General features: G+C 47.1%; 1 protein-coding gene and 1 pseudogene across 1 annotated transcript in view; one reads left to right on the top strand and one right to left on the bottom strand.

Annotated features, from left to right (window-relative positions):
• Nucleotides 1–23179, top strand: part of Nup214 (nucleoporin 214) — an 81950-nt gene that overhangs the window by 15821 nt on the left and 42950 nt on the right. The window contains 11 exon segments of the mRNA XM_051167195.1: nt 1033–1208; nt 3692–3789; nt 7784–7870; nt 8072–8221; nt 8904–9062; nt 10762–10865; nt 13555–13737; nt 14333–14406; nt 14512–14595; nt 20555–20818; nt 21152–21313. Of these exon segments, the coding sequence (XP_051023152.1) occupies nt 1033–1208; nt 3692–3789; nt 7784–7870; nt 8072–8221; nt 8904–9062; nt 10762–10865; nt 13555–13737; nt 14333–14406; nt 14512–14595; nt 20555–20818; nt 21152–21313 (1541 nt within the window).
• LOC127207589 (40S ribosomal protein S29-like) lies at nt 18636–19725 on the bottom strand (annotated as a pseudogene).

Genomic DNA, 23179 nt, shown 5'->3' with positions numbered 1-23179 from the left:
TCTTTTGTAGTTTTCTCCTCCTCATAGCCACTCTGACTCTCAGCTGTTTTCTGCGCAGGCACCATGTGACCTGTGCAGTCAGGGAGCCATGAGGTGACTCTCGTGCTTGGTGGTCCCCAAAGGTTTCTTGTTGAGTTTCTTGACAATTCAAACTTTTTACCGTGGTATTTGGTTTCCTCCAGATCTGGTTCCAGCCACCTTGCTCATTGCTTATTTATTTACCTCTTTATCTGCTGTTTCCTATTCTCCCCACTAAAGCGAGCATCTGGAGGGCATGTTCCCGTCTGTTGTGCAGCCTCTTCCAGCCGCAGCAAGTGTCAGGACCATCAGTTTGGGGTTCTGCTTGCCTTGTTGCCAGGATGTGCTGCTGCAGCCTGTCATTGCTCAGATTAAATTAACGTGTGGCCTCTTCACTCTAGCCACTATCTGCTTTTCCACTCTGTTGGCCTGCTCGTTCTTTTTTTTTTTAATTGTTTGTTTATTATGTACACCTGCAGGCCAGAAGAAGGCATCAGATCTCATAGATGGTTGTGAGCCACCATGTTGGTTGCTGGGAATTGAACTCGGGAACTTTGGAAGAGCAGCCGGTGCTCTTAACCTCTGAGCCATCTCTCCAGCCCCGGCCTGCTCATTCTTTTACTGAGCTTGTCTGCAGACCTTGTCTTGGGTGTGCTGACTTGACATTCTTACTAGGCCATGTTGTCCCAGCCATAGTGACCCTCTTGCTTTCCTGGTGTTTTTCATACCCCCAAACCCTCAAAATCACAAAAGCAAGTTCACATCCTTTGTTGCACCACCCTTTTAGGACAAAACAAACACACTTGATAGGTTAAAAAATAGATATCTCATACCATGGAGAGTTGGGTTTTCACCTTACACTAGTGCTTCGGTGATGCCGGTGTGGATGAGTAGGGGGTAATGCCCTCACGTGAGTAAACAGCGCATGTGTGGCTCTGATGGCAGAGGAGATAGGTCGTTGGTTATTCATCCCCTAGTCAGCTGTTGTGATAGCACTGCCTTTTCCACTTTCAGGTTCACCGCTGTGGCCTCCTCTGCACCTGTTCTTAGCTCCACGAGCACACCCTCCGTGTTGCCGTTCTCTTCCTCCCCCAAGCCAGCTGCTTCTGGACCACTCAGCCACCCCACGCCTCTCCCAGCAGCATCCAGCTCCATGCCTTTCAAGTCTTCAGTCTCTCCCTCGACATCAGGTATTCTCTGAAGCCACAGCTTTCATCCTCACCTGCCCATTTCAGATGAATGAATGGGCTTATGGTGTTGAAAATGCTTACTAATGTTGTGAAACAAGGTTTTTTGTTTTTATTTATTTATTTATTTTGGCAGAGTTTCTCTGTTACCCTGGTTGTCCTGGAACTCACTCTGTAGACCTGGCTGGCCTTGAACTCAGAGATCCACCTGCCTCTACCTCTGCCTCCTCCTCCTAAGTGCTAGGATCAAAGGTGTGTGCTGTCACCACCTGGCTAAATTTTGTTGGTTTTTTGTTTGTTTGTTTTGTTTTTTGTTTGTTTGCTTTAAATGTTTTAATGTGCTGTGATTATTATGCCCTGATTGGAGAGGCACAGTGGTTCCAGTTCTTTACTTAGCTGCTCATTGGAAGTTCACAGGAAGTGTCTTGTGCCTGAGTGCTTGCCCTCACACGGCCTGCTGTAATACAAAGACAGTCCTGACTGCCCTTCAGCATGACTGGGGCAGCCCTCGATGACTCTTGTGCTTACTGCTCCTGAGTGTAGTGAGAATTGTGTGATTTTAGTTTAAAAAAAAAACAAAAAAAAAAACAGAAGCCAGGCGTGGTGACACAAGCCTTTAATCCTAGCACTTGGGAGGCAGAAGCAGGCGGATCACTGTGATTTCAAGGCCAGCCTGGTCTACAAGCGAGCCCAGGACAGTCAAGATAACACAGAGAAACTCTGTCTCAAAAAAAGAAAAAAAACCAAAGAAACACAGAAATGTTATGGGCGTATGCTTTTGTTTTAGTCCCAGGTGTAGGGAGATAAGGCTGCCTCACAGCAGGCGACTATGATTGCCTTGTGCTCTGGCAGGGCGTGGTTTTGCAGCTGCAGATAGTTTCTGTGAGTGTGTGACATTTGGAATTCTGGGAACTTTTCAGAGGAGATAAAAATGCTAGGTCCCTGAGAGGCCCGGTGGCTGTGGGTGGCTGGTTGGAGTTTGGGTGCTGTTGGTTGTGCTTTGCCAACTAGCTATATGCAGAGAAACAGGAAGAGAGCAGATATCCTTGATGGCAAAGTCAAGCTTGCCCCAAGGAACTCAGTGCCCCTAATAGTAGGAAGGAGTCTAATAACCTCACCCTTTCCCCTCGACCCTTTTCTCTCTCCTTTCTAGTGTTAGGGGTAATAAGGGTGGAGAAGGGCGGAAGAGAGGATGAACCTACAAATAGTAGAAATTCCAGGTGCACCCGAGACTTAATTACCTTTTCACCATCACCCACTTTAACCGTGATGGAATGGGACCCATCACAGGGAGGACCCGCCCTGCGTCCCCTTCCTGTCACAGGTGCAGACTGTGACTGCCGTGCTCTTCACCAAGGCTCAGTGCTGTCTAAACAGTGTGCACGTTATTTATGTAAAACCTAGAACACGTGAGAGTTAATTGCAGATGTTATGTGACACTGCCCTCTAGGTACATGGGTGCCCATCTCCTAAAGGCCAAGGCCATTACACTCAGGAAACTAACAACAGTCACATCCAGTGTGCATGTCATATTTGCCCAGAAGTGTCAGTTAAAGCTCAGTGACACAAGTTAAGGAGTTGGGATGGTCACACAACATAGGTGATGTGCGCCACCATCATGCTTTTGTTCAGTCTGACTGAAGAGCTTGTTTTGAGTTTGGGCTTGGGGGAGGGTGTTTGCTGTGTTTATTTTATTATATATTCGTATGTGCATGTGACACCAGAGGCGTCTGCTCCCCTGGAGTTGGCGTCACAGGCACTTGTGGGGCTGGACCCCAAAGCTGAGTGTTCTCTGCAAGAGCAGTCCTCATTCTTAGCTCCTGAACCAATCTCTCTGGTCCCAGCGTGCAGTTTTTAAATTGGTTATTTGGGTAGCTATTAGTTTGGGATTTTGGTTTGAAGACAGGGTTTTCCTGTGTAGTCCTGGCTTGTCTGGATCTCACTGTGTAGACCAGGCTGGCCTCAAACTCAGAACTTGGCCCTGACTGCCTCTGCCTCCTGGCTGTGGGGAGTAAAGGCTGAAGTCACCGTACTCAGCCATGGGTAGCCATTTGGATTTGAAGCCTGAAAAAATTTTAATTTGGCAAGGGAGGGAGGAAACCTTTTCAAATCTTTGCTTCTTAGCTGTTGCTCAGAGAAAGGGACATTTCTTTTCTTGTGAAGTTTACCAAAGTAACCGCATTAAACCATCCTGTCAGCCGTGTTTGTGTTTTCAAGACATGTCTCAAAGGTGGCCTAACCTTGCCCAGAACTTGATATGTCACCTAAAGTGACCTTGAATTTAAATTCTCTCTTCTGAGCATCTGGGTGCTGAGATTATAGGTGTGCACCACCAGGCCCAATTTGGTCGTCATTTTTTTTTTTTTTTTTTTAATACAGATTATAAACAGTGGAGCCAGGGACAATGTGTGATTCCGTAGATTTGGGGAGAGAAGTAACAGGAGTAGGTGTCTGTTATACCTGACTTCCTTGGTCATTTATACTAGCAGGCCGATCGACTCAGAGTGGTGCAAGTTCAGTGCCCAGCATGGTGCAGAAATCACCCAGGATAAACCCTCCAGTGGCAAAGTCAGGCTCTTCTCAGGTAAGTTTAAATTATTTAATATATTCGCGTGTTACTTAAAATGGGCCTTTGTGCTTTAGAATTCAAACATGGGAATACTACCAAAGTTGACATGTACCCATTAAAGCAATTGTCTATTTACTTAGTTTTTTTAAGACATGATCTCATTATGTAGCCCTAGATGGCCTGGAGCTTACCCTGTAATCCAGGAGGCAGACCTTGAACTAAGAGATCCTCTGCCTCCTGGGTTTTGGGTTTTTTTTGTTTTGGTTTTGGTTTTGGTTTTGGTTTCTCGAGACAGGGTTTCTCTGTGTAGCCTTGGCCATCTTGGACTCACTTTGTAGACCAGGCTGGCCTCGAACTCACAGTGATCCGCCTGCCTCTGCCTCCCAAGTGCTGGGATTAAAGGCGTGCGCCACCACGCCCGGCTTTGTTTTGTTTTTGTTTTGATTTTTCGAGACAGGGTCTTTCTGTGTAGCATTAGCTGTCCTGGATTCACTTTGTAAACCAGGCTGGCCTTGAACTCAACAGTGATCTGCCTGCCTCTGCCTCCCAAGTGCTGGGATTAAAGGCGTGCGCCACCATGCCCGGCTGCCACCACATTTTTTTTTTCTTATTTTATTATGAATACAGTGCTTTGTGTGCACGTACACCTGCACACCAGAAGAGGGCATCAGGTTGTGAGCCACCATGTGGTTCCTGGGAATTAAACTCAGGACCTCTGGAGGAGTAGTCTGTCCCCTTAACCTCAGAGCTATCTCTCCAGCCCCTCTATTCAGTTTGTTAATTGAAGTCGTTTATGTAGAAGAAAGTCCATGTTGAAAGTGTACACCTAAATACCTGTCATCAACTAACTGCATCTTGGAAACCAGCAAACAAGTTGACAAAGGAGGCCTTACCAGGATCTCAGGGCTCCTCCTCCTGTGCCCCTTCTGGTCTCTGTCCCTCACTCTTGTTAATTTCCATCAAGTAGAACCACGGAGCACATAGTGTCACTATGCTCCGGTGTCTGTTCATCTCATGCTGTGTGGAGTTGGTGCTTCATCACGGTGCTACTTCCATTGTGCTGAGTCCTCTCCAGCTCGAGCTGTTCTGAGCGGCAGCGCCCTGACCAGTGTGGTTGATGTCTTCTGGTGAACGGATGTACACTGTTGTTTGGGGTTTAAGCTTAGTCATGGATAACTGGGCTATAGACTGCACATGTTCTTTTTTGTTTTGTTTTGTTCTGGTTTTTGATTTTTGGTTTTTTTCAAGACAGGGTTTCTCTGTGTAGTCTTGGCTGTCCTAGACTCACTTTGTAGACCAGGCTGGCCTTGAACTCACAGTGATCCACCTGCCTCTGCCTCTCTAGTGCTGGGATTAAAGGCGTGCGCCACCATCCTGGGTTTGCACATGTTCTTTAGCAGATGGCCACCTGTGGTTAACAGTCCACCCTGTCCCTATTCTTGCCAGGTTTGCTATTTTTCATTTTACATTGTATTTGGTTTTTGGGTTTTTTTTTTTTGTTGTTTGTTTGTTTGTTTTAATTAACTCCTATTTTCCTAGTGATTAGCAAAATTGAGCTTTATTTCCTATGAATTTTAGCCATCTATGTATCTTCTTGTATGTAGTCTCTTTATGTTTTTAATGTTTTTCTATTGGATGGTGTCCTAGTTTGATTTCTGTTGCTGTGATTAAAACACTGACCAAAAGGCCAGGTAGTGGTGGAGCATGCCTTTAATCCCAACACTCAGGAGGTGCAGGTAAGCAGATCTCTTGAGTTTCAGGACAGCCTAGTTTACAGAGTGAGTTCCAGGACAGCCAGGGTTACACAGAGAAACCCTTTCTCAAAACAAAAACAAACAGCACCACTGATTTAGGGGAGGAAAGGGTTTATTCTGCTTTCCATTCAAGGTCACAGTCCATCATTGAGGAATCAAGGTAGGCTCACCTACTGTTCCACACAGCAGTCAGTACCTCTGACCAGAGAACTCACTTCACAGACAAAAAGGTACAGCAGAATACATGGAGGATGCTGCTTGCTGGCTGGCTCTCAGCCTGGCCTATACTCAGCCAGCTTCCTTACACAATCAGGGCCACCTACCTATGGATACTAGTGTCCATGGTAGGCTGGGCCCTCCTTCACCAGACAATCCCCATAGACATATTCACAGGCCAGTCTCATCTAGGTAATTCTTCAATTGAGCCTTTCCGCTCAGATGACCCCCCAGGCTGTGTCATGGCGGTTAAAGCTAGCTAGGATAGATGGTCTTAACTGATAGTTCATGTGCATTGCATGCAGGGATTGACTCTATCTAGATCACTGATCTATGCCATACGTAGTTCTTGGGAGAGACCAACACACAGGAAAGCATATATAATACATTCTCTTTGTATCACCTATGGATCTAAGATTTTTATTTTAACATAACTGAATATGTTTTTATTTTTCCTTTCTTTATTTTACAGCCCTGGGATTGAACTAGCACACTCTTATTGAGTTATAGCCTCAACCCAGTTTTTGTGTGTTCTAATACATGCTTTTCACATATTGCTTTTTAAAATTGCATTTATTAGGAGTGTGTTGTATATGTGCACCTGAGTGAGGAGGCCAGAGAAACCTTGGGTGGCCTGCTCTATTGCTCTCTGTCTTCTTATTCCCTTGAAACAGAGTTTCTCACTGAGCCTGGAGCTTGGTAGACAGCCACTGTGTCCTAGAGATTCTCCTGTCTTTGTCCACCTAAGCTCTGCAGCTGTCTGCACCCACGGCCACATACAGCTTTTGACGTGGGTTAGTGTATTTGAACTCCGTGCTCATGCTCACACGGCAAGCATTCTTACTCACTGAGCATCCCCCCCCAGCTTGTTTTAGGAATCATTTCCTATTTTAGATTCAGAAAGATTTTCCTATGCGTGTGCCTCCACCGCCTGGCTCAGCTTGTTTCTGTGGCTGTATTGTGTCACTTTGCCACTTGAGCATTCCAGAAGCAGGAGTCACGCCATGTCCTGTTGTGCCTCCCAGCCCTGGTCCTTCCATCCCAGTGCACATGTGGACTGCCCTAGCTCATAGCGCAGCGGCCAGCACATGGGCGTTTGCCAGGTGGCTGCTGTAGGTAAGAGCTCATGCAGTCTGAAACCGTGTCAGGCAGATCGGGTTGTTTTACCAGCTCTTGCACAGCACTTGCTCCCTTCTCTCTGAGAAGCCCTCCCACCTCCATCAGCAATGCTGACAAGCCAGGCTCCCCACAGGCACAGAAGTAAACGCACCTCGGCTCCCCTGGCTTCCCTGATAGTCCATCTTCCCTCCTGGGTTGTGTCAGTCATGTTCCGTCTGTGTCATATGCTGGTGTATTGTTACATGCTTGTGGCAGGCGGTGGCTGTCTCTTGCCTCTTGGGGTCCTGACAGCTGTACCTTTTTTGGCTTCTACTTCTCACCATCATCTCTGTTTCTTGAGTAGCAAGAGAGTTGTTTGTTTGTTTAATGACAAATCATATTTCATCAAACACTCCTGAAATACCAGTGGTCATTCTAGCATGCCGATAGAGGCTGGACTCCTTGGTGTGCCCTTAGACACGTGCTCTGCCTGCTCCTCTGGCCTCTTCCATTCTCCCTCTCCTTGGCTTCACTAACCCACATGAGTCGCACAGCTGGCCACAGCAGCCTTCTCCTTAGCTCCTTGCTCTTGCTCTTGCTGCCTGGCAGGTGCTGCCTCTGCTCTGCCTGCAGCTTCTCTGTCCTATGTTGTTCCTGCTCAGTTGGTCCTTCTGAGGGAGAGCCTTCCTGCCTATCTTGAGTGCCTCATTCTCCGCAAGGTTCCAGAAGAAGTTCCCTGAGTGATGATGTCCTAACTGGCTCATGGTTTTCACTGCGTACAATGCGTCTTGTACAAAATGGAACCCAGTACACACGGTTCAGAAGAGTGCTGACCCAGGGTGCAAGAGTGCGTGCCATGATGGTCTCACAGGACTGCTGCTAGAAACTAGAGCTTGTGGTGTGGAGCCAGCCTGTCTTGAAGTATTTGCCTTCCATTTCAGGCCAAGTCACTTCAGCCTTCTGTCCTGGAGAAACAGGGACATCAGTGGAAAGATTCAGACCCTGTGATGGCTGGGATCGGAGAGGAGGTGAGTGTTGTTGCGTGATAGCATCTTTCTGAGAGGAGCTCTGACGTGAGGCTGGAGTGGCCTAAGTGCAGTCACCTGCACTGCTGTTATTCTAACCTCAGGTCCTGCCTGGGACCCAGGACAGCTTGGCCCTGAGAACATGGGAGCTGCTGTTAATGCTGCCGTTTGGAACAAGTTGTCTCTTTGTTCATGCTCTCGCAGATCGCACACTTTCAGAAGGAGCTAGAAGAGTTAAAGGCCCGGACCGCCAAAGCTTGTTTCCAGGTCGGCACCTCAGAGGAGATGAAGATGCTGCGGACTGAGTCAGACGACTTGCACACCTTCCTTTTCGAGATTAGAGAGGCCACAGAGGTTCGTGTCAGTAGCTCTCTTCCCTGGTAGAAAGGAGCTTTTAGAAATTGTTGTCCAGAACCATGATAGGAAGCACTCACTATATTCGCCTGAATTCAGGACTGTCAGAACTGAGGCTTAACAAAGCTGTTCTGGCGGACTGTTTCAGTTTCTGCCTGTGTAAAGTGGGCTCATAGCTTCCACCTCTTCAGCACATACTAGACACTCCATAAAATTTGGTTATAGTTGTTCACTTAATTTAAGTGTACTTGAAATGTTTCTTTTATAGCATTAGGTTGAGATAAGTCAGCTTCAGCTGGGCGTGGTGGCGCACACCTGTAAACTGAGCACTCAGGGAGGCAGAGGCAGGTGGATCTCTGAGTTCAAGGCCAGCCTGCTCTACAAAGCAAGTCCAGGACAGCTTTATAGACCAGGCTGGCCTCAAACTCACAGAGATCTACCTGCGTCTGCCTCCCTGAGTGCTGGGATTAAAGGTGTGCGCCACTGCACCTGGCAATAGAACATTTTTCTTTTTCTCTTCTTTTGTGTTGGGGACACATGGTTTTGTGCATGGAACAGTGAGATATTTAAATTGCTGAAATCTCCACCATGTTAAATGGCTGAGACTCTCCCCTTCCTGGGGAGGGTTTGGTCTGGTTTTGGCTACCCAGTCGTTATCAGTATATCTCTGTGCCTTTTCTAGTCTCTTCACGGAGACATAAGTGCCCTGAAAACAACTTTGCTGGAAGGCTTTGCTGGAGTGGAAGAAGCCAGAGAACAGCATGGAAGAAACCACGACTCGGGGTACCTCCACCTGCTTTATAAGAGACCGCTGGATCCCAAGAGTGAGGCCCAGCTCCAGGTAGGTGAGCCAGGGCCCTCCGTCTGTGAGAAGAGCTCAGACGCAGTGAGCTTGCGCCTATGGCTGTGCCTTTGAGAGATATCCCTTCAGGGAGCTGCTGATTTTCTGCTAATAACTGCTGAGAAATTTTTAAAATTTTCAAGAGATCTCTTTAAGACTTGAACTTGATACAGTCTTTTGTTAAAAAAGGTATTCATAAATCAAATCAGGACTACTACTACAGTGCCAGCCTGTCAGGTAGCCTGTCGAGTAGTTTTGTATACATTTCCAGTCTATGAAACCAGCTCCCACTCAGAAGACAGGAAGGCTGGTGAGTGTGAGACCACCTGCGCTACTAAACAGAGGGCTTCTCACAAATGAGCCCAGGGAACAGACCAGCTGCTCTCCACTGTGAGGACCATTGGCTCCACACACAGACTGTGCTTCCTAAGCTCACAGTGGCCAGGAAGAGTGGCACCAGGGCCCTGGCCACTCCCCTGCTGTGCTGCTGCAGCCTCACCTGTTCACTCCAAGTCTTCAGTCAGTGTGCCTGGGCCATCCTCCCTCCACTCAGCGAGAATCACCGAGGCAGGGTGGACGCAGCCCTGGTTCTCCTCATTTCACACGGTTCTGCAGGGCTGGGGCGTCCCTCTGCCTCTCTCTGTTCCAGGTTCTCTCCTGCCAGCTTCCTAAATGCCTTTGACGCTGCTGCCGCCTCTGTACACCCAACTTGGCTTTTTTGTTTTGTTTTGTTTGGTTGGTTGGTTTTTGGTTTTTTGAGACAGGGTTTCTCTGTGTAACAGCTGTGGCTCTCCTGGAACTCGCTCTGTAGTCCAGGCTGGCCTCGAAATCACTGCGATCCACCTCCCTCTGCCTCCCAAGTGCTGGGATTAAAGGCGTGTGCTACACCACCATACCTTTGGCTCGTTCTAAATGACAAGGATATTTGTGAAATAGATTTCACCATTGTCAGATCTGCACTTCCTGTGGGGCTGCTCAGTGTCTGTACGCTTACTTGGCTGAATAATTCAGCTTTGTTTTTAATTTTGAGAGTCAAATTGCATAGCCATTAAGATGAACTATGCCCCAGCTGAAAGAATGTTTTTGCAGGTTAATAGCCTGTAAGGAAAAAAAGTCCCTACATCAGTCACATTAAAAAAAAAAAAAAAAATAGCCTGTAAGGATTTTAGTTGTGGGAGATTGGGTTTCCAGTGTGGATCCTGTTGGATATGTTTGAAAAGTGCTCCTCAAATGGTGAGGTGGCCTGTGTGTTCTGTGCTGTGAGTATCTAGGGTCAGCGTGATGTCCAGCACCAGTTGTGGAATTGTCCTGTCTACTTTACAGCTAATTTCATGATGGGAGAGGAGAGCTGAATAGGTGCACTCTGAGCAAGTGCAGCGGGGCATTCCAGCATGCCCCACCCTGCCCAGCGAGGCCACAGAGAAGGAAGTGGGTGCATCTGTTCCCCGGGGCCCCAGGCTGCCACACCCACTCTTTTTTTTTCTTTCTGTTTCATTTCTGTTTTACTATTTCAGAAATGGAATTTCTGTTTTTTATTAAATGGTTTGTATTTAATGACTATATTAAAACCTAATGTTTTCCTCATTCATACAGTTCTCAATTAGAAATATTTCAGAATTATTTTGACTACTTTAATGCATCCTTTCCCCCAGCTAGGTACCAGAAAAGTGAGTCATTGCCTTTTAATTTTTTCTTGTAGGAAATCCGCCGCCTTCATCAGTATGTGAAATTTGCGGTCCAGGATGTGAATGACGTTCTAGACCTAGAGTGGGATCGGCATCTGGAGCAGAAGAAAAGACAGAGGTGAGTGACAAGTGCCTTCTTCCTGCTGAGTCACTTCATTTCTAAAGGTTTTATTTACAAGAATGCTAAATGATGATCATAGTAATTTATAAAAACAAATTGTATCACATCATAATTTTAGAATAAGAAGATGAATTTTGGGCTGGAAAAATGCTCAGAGGTTAAGAGCACCATCTGCTTTTTCAAAGGTCCTGAGTTCAATTCCCAGCAACCACATGGTGGCTCACAGCCATCTGTAATGAAATCTGGTGTCCTCTTCTGGCAAGAAGGTGTACTTGCAGGCAGAACACTGTATAAATAATAAATAAATCTTGGGGGGGAAAAGAACATAAATTTCATAAAGGCGGAGGATGTAGCTCGGTGATAAAGTAGTTGACTTCCGTGTGTGTATATCGTATATTCAATCCCTAACATTAGAAAACCCCGGCTCAGGAAGGCATATAAGCCGGGTGTGGAGGTGCACACCTTTAATCCCAGCAGAGGCCAGCCGGGGCTTGTTACATAGAGAAGCCCTGTCTTGAAAAACAAAAAAGAACAACAGCAAAACCCAAAACAGAAATTATGTAGCCACTGAATAGCATGTTCTATAGAAATTACATTAAATGCTTTCTATCTTGTTTCAAATGCATAAAATAATCAAAGGGCATTAAAGATGATTTCAAGCCGGGCGTGGTGACACGCCTTTACTCCCAGCAGAGGCAGAGACAGGGGCATCACTGAGTTCAAGGCCAGCCTGGTCTACACAGCAAGTCCAGGACAGTCAAAGCTACACAGAGAAACCCTGACTCGAAAAACAACAAAAACAAAAACAGATGATTTCAGTGGGAAGGTACAGTGTTGAAAGAGGGAGCAGATCTGTGGGTCGATTCGCAGTCTAGCTGCAGTGTGTAAGAGCGCTGCATCTCCGTGGGCTGCGTAGGAGGCCTCTGTGGTTAAGAGTGCTGGTTGCTTTTTCAGAGGATCAGAGTTGTTGAGTTTCCAGCACCCACATTGGGTACCACCAGTTTCCTGTAACTCCAGTTTGAGGGGGTCTGACCCCTTTTCTACACAAGCTTTCTATGTCCTTGGTGCTCATAAATACACGTGTGCATGCGCGCACACAGACACACACACAGGTAATTAAACCTTAGAAAAACAAAAATCCTCTTGTACATTTGTCAGTCTTCCAAGTTGCTGTTTTGAGAAAATATTTGGGTTTTCTTGTTTGTTTTCCTTTGCTTTTTGAGAAATGGTCTCACCTTCATATTGTCCAGGATGGCCTGGACCCGTTGGCATTCTTCCTGCCTCAGTCTCCCAAGGGCTGGGTATGTAAGCATGAGCACATGTGGCATTGAGGGGAAAATGTATTTGGTATGGCCGGTTCTAAGATTTGACAAGTGAAGACAGGGAGAAGTGGCAGCCTCGAGGTCTGGTGTGTGCACGTGTCTTGCAGAAGGACTAGAATGCAGTGTGCTGAGAATAAGGCAGAACTCACAGAAACTAAGTGTGTCAGCCACTACTAATGCTAGACTTTGACACACTTAGTGTTATCCCTGAACGGAAACCAACTGGTGTGTTGATTTGATAGAAAGCTATGGGATTGGGCAACCTTTTCTTGGAACAGTGGATGTCTTGTCAGGGACAGGACTAGGGTATATGTGTAGTTTAGCAAGCTGAAGGAAGGAAATGTCACCATGCTGTGTGGAGCAGAGGCATGGGAAGGCGGGCCGAGTTCTCCCCAACTCTGCCCAGAGAGGTCATAGCTCACCCCACTAGTTGTGATGCCCACAGGCAGTAAGGGTCTGTTCTCCTTCCCTGCTGTGTTCCTCTCTGCCTAATAAGTAGACTTCCAAAACTGCACACACTAACAGGAACCAGCTTTCTTTACTGTGACAGCCCCGTGCGCTTCGTACGCACCACACTGCGAGGCTCAGTTCCCTTTCTCAGAGGTCAAGTTCTGGGCACGGTTTTCATTTCTTGGCACCTCTCTGTTTTCAGCCCTTCTCTAAATGTCACCTTACACCAACTAGAAAGTCCTGGAGACTGTGTTCAGCAACTCACTTGGCTGCCTTGTTCTTCTCAGTAGTTCTGAGAAAAGGAACTAAAACTGGAAGTTTCTGTCATACATCAGCAGTTTTCCTTCTGATCATGATGTGGCGATTGACAGATGGACAGACAGACAATAGCAAAGAAACCAGGTGGCTTGTACCTCATGTAGGACCACCCAGTTTTGTTTTATTTATATATTTTTCCAAGTTAAACGTTTTTACCAGTGTTCAAAAGTTTGTAATGAAGAACAAAAGAATCCAGACCTGTGTTATCTCTGACCTTAGACCTGTCATCCGGCAGCAACCACCCGTTTCATTCTTTGGAGACTTGCTCTCCCTGCTGCCAGCACTGTGCTGTCTCCATCAGCAGCTGAGCAGTGACTGCCTCCCACACACTTCCAGCGAGCCTGGCTTATCTCCTTATAGAGTGTAACTTACATACTGTGTTCTTGGTTCCTGTCTTCCTCCCACTATGTTCTGCCCAGTTTGTACTATGGCCGCTGCAGGCCCCTCCGTCCCTCTTTCCCTCATGAGAGTGTCATGCCTCTCTTACTTCCTAGTGTGTTCTTGATTTTAGTAGTTTCCCTGTTAGAATTGCAGCTCCTATGGTGTGGGCTCAAAGGCAGCCATTTGTAACTAATTCTTTTCCTTATGGCCACCAGGCGTCTACTTGTGCCAGAACGAGAGACACTTTTCAACACACTTGCCAACAACCGGGAAATCATCAACCAACAGAGGAAGAGGTTGAATCACCTGGTGGACAGTCTGCAGCAGCTCCGGCTCTATAACCAGACGTCCCCGTGGAGCCTGCCCTCAGCGCTCTCCAGGCAGAGCAGCACTCACAGGTGTGCAGGGAGGAGGTGGGTGGAGAACGCGCCTCAGGCACTGCTGCAGCCTGCCGGCCATGCTGTCCTGGTCAGGCTCTTTACCCCCTCTGACCTCCTGCTGCTGCTTGAAAAGGAGGAGTGACAGTGGCTGGCCATCAGATGTGTGGACGCTTCAGTCTGCAATGCATGGAGTGTTGTGCCTGGGGAAGTAGGTGCTCAGCAGGCCAGAGCAGTTTCCATAGTAACACTGAGGCAAGTTTACATCTCCTAACTTCCCTCAGAAGCCCAGATTTGCCATTCTGCTTTAATGTGGAGATGTGCAGATCCTTGAAGTTAGCCAGTTCACCCGAACTTAACCCTGGTGGTGCCATGGCTCTGCTTTAGGCATGTGTAATGCGCGGTCCTTTCTGTTCAGGCGGTATTGTAGTATAGGCTTAGCGCCGGAGTTTGTAGTGCTGAGGTTGCTCGCTTTCCTTTTATGAGTTGATGGGTAGTTTGTATCTGTAGTAAGTGTTCTCCACTCTCTTGGGCTTGGATATTGGGAAGTGTGTATACCACATAGCCTGAGCCTTCTTCTTGTGGTTGGTTTGGATGTAACACTGCCCTGTTTCAGTTTTGACAGTGACCTTGAGAGCCTGCTAAAAACTACCATTGAATCTCACACCAAGCCCTCTCCCAGAGTGCCAGGTAAATGCTGCCTCCCACCTCCCAGCAGGGTTGTGACCCAACCTCGCTTTTTAAAGCTAAATTAGAAGCATTTATGGGTTGATTTTATTTTATTTTTTTCCCCAGCTAAACTGTCCCCGGCGAAACAGGCCCAACTGAGGAACTTCTTGGCCAAAAGGAAGACCCCACCAGTGAGGTCCACTGCCCCAGGTAAAGGGAGAACAGGTCCCGAGGTTTTCAGCATTAGCTGTGTAGTGCTAGCATACAGCGAAGCTTGGGCGGCCAGATCCCCAGAACCCGCCATCAGTCTAAGTACTGGAAAAATAAGCAGCTCATATATTTTGGATGAAAGAACTCGAGGTGAATCTTTGGCCTTTGATATCATGCTGTCCCCAGGTTATATGATAAGTAGTCAAAATGGCATTGGCTTGGGCTGAGCTGTGGCCAAGCCGCAAATCTTTTATGAATTTTTAGCAACATTACACTTGAGAAAAGTCTTCTTAAGAGGGAAAACTATAGATTAGGCAGTGATGGTTAAATACTTGCTAAGGGACTGGTAAATGGCCCAGTGAGTGAAGGCATACGGCCAAGCCTGAAGACCTGAGTTCGATCCCTAGTGCCCCATTGTGAAAGGAGAGAGCCAGTTCTTGTCTTCTGACCTCTACATGTACATTGTGGCATGTGCACATACACCATGGTGAGTGAGTGTGGTAATATACATTTTAATCACCTGCTGAAAAGCAGCAACATAAGAGATGAAAGGTTCTTTTAAATTTTTACCTGAAATTCCTTAATGTGTTTTTCTTTTAGTGCTAAGGCTCAAACCCAGAAACTAGCACACACCAGTGGCTCTCCCAGTCCTACTGAGCTCCACACCCACCCCTTCTTTTCCTTTCCTTGGTTTGTTTTTTTTTTGTTTTTGTTTTTGAGATAAAGCCCCATATAACCGAGGCTATCCTGAACCTGACCGTGTAGCCGTGTGTTTATTTTCCAAAGCTAAGACTACACTGTGCCGTTGCCCTGGCAATTTTCAGCACTGTGTGTGGCCTGCAGCACAGCGCAGTTGTAAAGGTTTTGCGTTTGTCAATCTCTGCCAGTCCTTTCCTCTCGAAGCTGTTTCTTAAGTCTTCTGCCTGCAGAGGATTTTGCCAGACACTTTACCTTGGCCACCTGTGCTTAGGCCCCTGTTGTGGGGGAAGGGGAGCATAAGCACACATGTGTACACACACGGCCATGCCGAGCCAGGGCTGCCTCAGGACAGTCAGAGGATGTCTGTCTGCATTGCTCCCTTGAGACGGTGCCGGGACTAGAGCAAGGCAGTGCCATTGACCTTCCTGTCTCTGCCTCTCTTGTGTTGTGGTCATAGGTCCCCACAGCAATGCCTGCTTTTTACGTAGGTGCTGGGGAATTCTAACTTAGGTCCTCGTGTTTACACCGCCTGTACTGTTGGCCCCTGGGCTCCCTAGCTCCTTTACGCCACCATTTCTGTTGTAGCTTCTCATATTCCAAGGCTTCACCAAACTGTCCCACTTGCCTGCCAGGTCTGTGGTACTGTCTTAGTTAGGAGGAAAGGGTTTATTTCATCTTCCAGCTTGCGATCTGTCATCTGGGGAGGTCAGGGCAGAGATACAAGGGAGGAAGGACTTAGAGACAGGAGCTGATGCCGAGGTCATGGAGGAGTGCTGCTTTCTGCTTTGCTCAGCCTGCTGTTTATAAGACCCAGGATCAACATCTTGTGGGTAGCTATAGCCATATCCAGCTGGGCCCTCCCACATCAGTCACCCATCAGGCCAGTCCTATGGAGGTGTTTTCTCAATTGAGGTACCCTCTTCCACTATAATTATAGCTGATGCCAAGTTGAAAACAAAACCACGTGTAAACCAGGACAGGCAGCAGCACCTGTTGTCTGCAGCTGACCCCACCATAATCTAACTTCTCTTCTGCAGTAAACCTTTGCTGCTTCCTTCTGTGTTCTTGAACATGTGCCTGATGATGACTGTGGGGTACATGCTTGTATTAGAAAACTATCATGCGTGGGCCGTGGTGGTGACTCCTTTAATCCCAGCACTCAGGAGGCAGAGACAGGTGGATTGCTGTGAGTTCAAGGCCAGCCTGGTCTACAAAAAAATGAGTCCAGGACAGCCAGGACTACACAGAAAACACCTGTCTCCAAAAAACAAAAACAAAAACAAAAAACCCACAAAATAATAATAATAATAATAAAATTGATGATGGTGATAATAGCACCCATGTTAGGGAGAATAATAACTCAGGACATGGAAGCTTTGTTTGTTTTGGAGACAGGGGATCATGTAGTTCAGGCTTTCAGCTCCATGTAGTGGAGGATGGCAGGGAACTTATGATCCTCTTTCTCTACCTCCCAAAGGCTAGGATTCCAACATTACCACCATCCACAGTTTTTATATAATTAAAAAAAATTTTTTTTTTTAATTGTAACATAATACATAAAAAAGTATACAAAACAAAAATGAATGTGTAACTTCTACTGAAGTTAACAGAACATGCCAGCTTCTTAGAAGCTCCCCTCTTGGGGCTAGAGAGACTGCTCAGTCAGAATGGCTGCTCTGTGAACATGCAGCCCTGAGTTCACTTCCCCAACAGCCGTTTGAAAGACGGCAGTGTCTGCCTGTGCCTGTGATCGCAGCATTAGCGGGTGGAGCCTGGCTGATCTCTAGATGTCACAGACTAACCAGCCTTCCCCAGAACAGCAGATTCTGATTCAGGAAGACACTGTCTCTGGTAAGGTAGAATGTGATAGAGGAGAGGTCCGTTCCAGCCTCCACGCACACACACAGCCTCTTACATCCCCATTACCTCCTAAAGAATGTTATGTGGGAATATGTGGACGTTATGTCTTAGCTTTTATTTTTTGAATTTTATTTTATTTATGTTTGTGTCATTTTTAATTTGTTATTTTGAAAAAAAGAAAGAAACCTCTAGGAAGCTAGTCACTGAAGCATCATCAGCCTTCATCTGACGTGACCCACCGCTTAGCTTGGGTCTGACTCAGGATCTTCCCACTTTTCCATGGGGAAGAGTTCTAGTTTCAGGGCAGTGTTCAAAAACTTCCACAAGATGCTCAATACTTTCTTAGAAAATAGGCTTTCTGCTGGGTTGTTTTGCCCAACTCTAGGTTACTATAACCCTCTGAGCACATTTAACATAGACAAGGCTAAGCTGTGGTGTTTGGCAGCCTCCGTGTATTGGGTGGCCTTCTGACTTCAGCTTACAGTGGGTTATGCAGTGTGATGCGCTAGGCTAATATTTGCCATGGTTGCACCACTTTGCCCTCCCCTGCAGGTCGCTGTAGTGTTGTTGTTTGGACTGTTTTGGTACTGAGGGTCACACCCAGACTTCACTTTAGACAAGTGTTTCATGACAGAGCCAGCACCTACCCTGTTGCTTTTTTGTTTTTGTTTTTCCTGAACTATTTAGTGAGTAGACAAGGTAACAGGGCTCCAGGAGAGCTTTGTGTTGGCTTCCTTTAGGAGTTGTACCAAATCACCACAGACCCAGCAGCTCTTAACAGATAGCATCTGCTGCTGTGGCATGTGCCCACGAGTTCAGGCACTGTGTGGCTCAGCTGCATCGCTGCCAGGACAGAGGCTGGGCGGCTGGGCTCGAGGTGTGACTCAGCTGCTTTCTAGGAATTGTGGTGAAGATGTACTTCTAAGCACTTAGAGGTCCCTGGGAGCTGGATGGCAGGACAAGGTCCTTGTCCCCTCAGTTGGTGTTCCTTGCACCTCATCTTCAGGCCACTGTTGCACAGCGATCCTGTCTGCCTGGGCCTCTGCCTTACCTCTTCAGCCCCTCCCTTTGCTTTATCCTGTGCCTTTAAGAGTGGGATTTGCTGGGCGCTGGTTGGCAACAGCTTTAGTCCCAGCACTTGGGAGGCAAAGGCAGGTGGATCTGAGTTTGAGGCTATCCTGGTCTACAGGACATCCAGAGCTACACAAAGAAACCCTGTCTCAAAAAGAAAAGTGGAGTTCATGGGATTTGACCTCTAGGATGAGCTCCCCGTTTTAAAGTCAGCATATTTGTGACATTATTTTTACCTGTAGGGTGTCTGCATAGCTCTGTGTGTGTGTGTGTGTGTGTCCCTGTCCATTCCTACGGTGGAAATTTTGCTGGTCTAGCACCACCTCCCCTCCCCCCTCTTTTTTTTAAATGTCTTTACTTTTTTATTCTTTATATCCAAAGACAGTCTTGAATAATCCAATCAAGGTCTCTCAGTCCAACTTAATGAAGCCCATGTCCTTCATGTACTGAGAGAAACACTGAGCACATGTTGAGCCCGTATTTCTGGATCCGACCATGGTGGTTAGAGCAGACACACAGGAGAACCCTGGCCGAGTTTCTGTGAGTGACTCCAGTAGAGCTGCTGGTGACCCAGCTTGCCTTCAGACGGCCAACGAGGAAAAGGGCTCTAGCGCCCTCTTATATAGCAGTGTTGAAAATGCAGTCTGTAAAGTTGGTGTACAGGGGTTTGAATTCTGGCCACTTGCCAACTTCATAATCTTAGGTGCAGAACACTTAACCGTTCTAAGCATTAGCCAAAAGTTCAATAGCAGTTTCTAAATTATTCAGTGCTTATGAAGACTATCATAGGGACACCTGCATGTGTTGATAAGGTATAAGGTAACACTGCTAACTGTAGCAGAGGGCATTAAAATAACAGTTCTGCCATATTGGACAGATAAATTAATTCAGTTGGTTTCCCCAACCCCCACTGAGCAGCTTTCAGGTCTGAAATGGAAGACACAGGGATGACTGAGTAAAGACATCAAGTTGTTTGCAGAAAATAAACATTAACAGTTTGGATCCAACAGCCAATACTTGGAGTCTGTAGTGCCCCGCACATACTGTTAGCCTAGACTACCTAACCACACATAGTCCAGCATGCAGTGGCTGCTGCCCAGTGAGCACTTGCAACGTGCCTCTGAGGAATAGAACTCTGCTTCTGTAGCTCTCACTGACCTAGAACTCAGTGGATGACTGGCCTTGAGCTCACCAAGTACCACTTGCCTCTGCCTGTGCCTCCTGGGATTAAAAAGCACGTGTGCCACCACTCACACGGCTGTACTTCACTACTAGCCACAGTGACTAGTTGCTGGTAAGCAGCAGGGCCCTGGCATGTGGTACTTGTTTGTGTTTTTGATTTTTTGAGACAAAGTCTCTCTGTGTAGCCTTGGCTGTCCTGGACTCACTTTGTAGACCAGGCTGGCCTCGAACTCACAGCAATCCACCTGCCTCTGCCTCCTGAGTGCTGGGATTAAAAGGGTGCGCTACCACGGCCCCACCATGCCGTGGTTGTATCATGTTTATGCTGGAACATGTTTTTTGGGGTTTATTTTCTTTTGTTTTTTGTTTTTCAAGACAGGATTTCTCTTTGTAGCTCTCTCTGTCCTAGAACTCACTATGTAGACCAGGCTGCCCTGGAACTCAGAGATCCTCCTGCCCCTGCCTCCCGAGCCCTGGGATTAAAGGCGTGCACTATCACCACCTAGCCTGCACTTAAGATCTTGTAAGCATAATCTGCCTACAGGACAGCTAAGCAATAGCTTAAGAGTGCTGCTTTGAAAAACTAGGGAAGGAAAGGGGGCTAGGTGCTTCGTTTTTCCAGTGTATAGTGATAACCTGTGTTCTGAAGCACATGGTAGAAGTCGGCCTAACAGGGCAGTACCTGACCCCACAGCATAAAGAGCAGAGAAGGCCAGGTTAGATTATGTGTTGACAATCACTGTGTTCAGTTCAATGTGTCTTGAGACACTGAGCCTGAGCCTGCTGCGGGTGTTCTGAGGTTCGAGAGCAGCAGTGATGGTGTGACTGGTCAGCCCCACCCTGCAAGCTGGCCTGTTAACCTCTGGCGCCCTTTTTTTCCTGTGAGAGCTTACTCTTTTGCTTTTCCACTAGTATTGACTGTCTGTTTTTCAGGTTTTTGTCTGATGGTCAAAGCTGTCCTAGTCCTGGCAGCTTAGCTTTTCAAAGCCCACTTTGAGCAAAGACCCCCAAACTATCATTACGCACATTGAGCGTAACTGCTTTCACCTAAAGCGTAAAATAATTAAAGTGCTTCACAGTGAGGGGACGCTGCTTTGGGGTTTGCTTTGAACTGCCTAATGTTGTTTTCGGGGTGGGCCTTCTGTAGCCAGCCTGTCTCGGTCAGCCTTCCTGTCTCAGAGGCACTATGAAGACTTAGATGAAGCCAGCTCCACATCATCCATCTCTCAGCCTCCGGTGGGAGAAGAAGCCGGGTCACCCTGCAAGGAGGAGGAAGCTGTGGTCCCGGTGCCTCGGCATGCCCCTGTGGTCCGCACACCTTCTATCCAGCCCAGCCTTCTGCCCCAGGCCATGCCTTTTGCTAAGCCTCACCTGATTCATAGTTCTGCACCTGCTGTGGTTAGCTCCTCAGGTAAGCCAGCAATTAAAACTGTGACCCTGGGGCACCGTAGCCGGAGAGCTGCAAGTCTATGTCACAGCCACTCACTGCGGCCATCTGTATTGTGTGCTCACTGCTGCAGGCCAGTGTCAGGGTTCTGTGTCATTGTGACCTCTGGACGTGGGACGGAGGTACTGGAACAGATCCATTTTACAAGAAGCCAGGTTCTGTGTTGCTTTAAGTGTTCTCAATAGTGCTTAGGAATGTTTAATTTTAGCATATTTGTAAAGCCTAACAGAATTTACCATTTTAACTTTTCTGTATTTCCTTCACTGACCCCATTTTTCTGATAACCTTTTTCCTCAGTCTCTACATCAGCTACCAAAGTTATTCCTCAAGGAGCCGACAGCACAATGCTGGCAACCAAAACGGTGAAGCATGGTGCCCCAGGTCCTTCCCACACCGTTGCGGCTCCTCAGGCGGCAGCGGCGGCGGCCCTGAGGCGGCAGATGGCCAGTCAAGCACCAGGTGAAGACTACAGCCCCCTTCCTAGGAAAGTGGTCATGAGCTGTCCAGGTCACAGGCTGGGCTTTGGTGTGGGAGACCTTCTGCTCCTCAGAAGAGAAGCTCCCAGGAGGCAAAGACAAGGATTCAAGGTTTTTGCTTTGAAGGAGAGGTGTTAGATGTGCTACTCTTAGTTTCGTGGGAAATGGATGGTTTTGATGCCAGTATTCCTATTTCTGATTGTTAAACTTGGCTTTACTCCTACCTGGTCTTGGAAGTTAGACCAATAGCATCATTAGAATAGTATTTAAGGCTTCCAGCCTCTGGGAGGGTGGCTGTACCTGCCTGTGTTCCAGTAGTGAGAGAGGCAGCAGAGAGAGTTACCCAAGCAGTATATACCAGAGCTCGGCCTTCTACACTGACAGTGTCACTGGCTTTAGTTGGGACAGTGGCTTACCTAATCAGGACTTAGAGTCCAGGCGGTGGGACTCAGGGCCTGTTGTCAGTGCATGTAAGCTCCGTGAGCCACTGATTCTCACTCAGAGGCTGACCGTCCTTCCACCTAGCCTAAGAAGTTAGCAGGGTTACTGGCTGGGAACATTAAAAAGAATCTTAAAACACAGGACACTCCACAAGAAAACACAGGACACCCCACAAGAAAGGGTTATCTAGTCCCCAAATGTGAGGAGTGCCAAGATTGAAAAGCTATTAGTGCCAAATCTTTTCACTTAAGGAGGTGTTAAAGAGACATGGTAGATCATACAAGTGAAAAAGAATTATGAGGCAGATGGAGTGGCTCATACCCGCAACACTAACTAGCACTTGGCTGATGTGAGCACATTGTCATGAATTCCCAGCCAGTCTGGACTATATTTTGAACTTGCTTAGGCTACAGAGTGAAAAACACTCTCTGAAAAGAAACAGCAGTAAATCAAGTTTAACTATAACCTTCCTAAAATAGATCTACAAACTAATGACAAGATAACTCTTGAAGGTTCGTTTAAGCTTTGAGAGCACACAGTTCCTTGAGAACCTGTCTACTACACTGACAGATGAAAAGATGGTCAGGTCCCTAGTCCAGCAGATTATGAAGTTAAGATCTGTCAAGATTTAGGATGGTGTGCTCAGCAGTAAGCACTGTGACCCTCACTGTCTCCTGGAGCAAGTGTTTAACTGGAAGCACTTTGAAATGTTAAGATGAACTGGGCAATTTGGGCAGCATTCTCCCAGCTCCTCCTCTGAAGAAGAGAGTAAGGGTTCCACACATCCACAGGCTGCCTGGGACTTGCTGAGGGGAGACCAAAGGGCTTTGCTCGGGCCTTTCCAGTTGCTAATAACAGAATGTCATTAAAGGTTATAAAGTATGATGGAACAGTAAGACAAGAAGAAAAAAGCTAGCACTGGTGGTGACGCCTTTAGTTCCAGCACTAGGGAGGCAAAGGCAGGTGGATCTCTCAATTTGAGGCCAGCCTGGTCTACAGAGTGAGTTCCAGAATAGCCAGGGCTACAAATGAGATCATTTCTCAAAGAAATAGAATAAAATAAGTAGTAATAAAGCTGATGAGCTAAAATAAATAAAGCCAGTGTCAGGTGTTTGGTCCCTAGTGCCCTTCTGTAACTCAGGCCTTTTGGTTTCCTCCCACATCCTTTTCCAAGTTCTGTTTTCCACACTTGATTCACTGTGTCATCTGTCTGTCTAAGCCATGATGCCATGATAAAAAAGCTGTACTTAGGCAACTTTTGTACTTGCACACTTACACAAACCTGGCACATCATAAGCCCAATGGGAAAAGGAAGACAGATGAATGAATGGCATTGGCCCTGGATGAAAGCTGTTAATCCTCTGGGTGTGGCCACTCCTTTCAAGATGAGCCAAGAGTGTGGCAGGTA

Source organism: Acomys russatus, chromosome 24, assembly GCF_903995435.1.
Source record: "Acomys russatus chromosome 24, mAcoRus1.1, whole genome shotgun sequence".
Lineage (NCBI taxonomy): Eukaryota > Metazoa > Chordata > Mammalia > Rodentia > Muridae > Acomys > Acomys russatus.
This window is presented reverse-complemented; position numbering and strand designations above follow the sequence as displayed.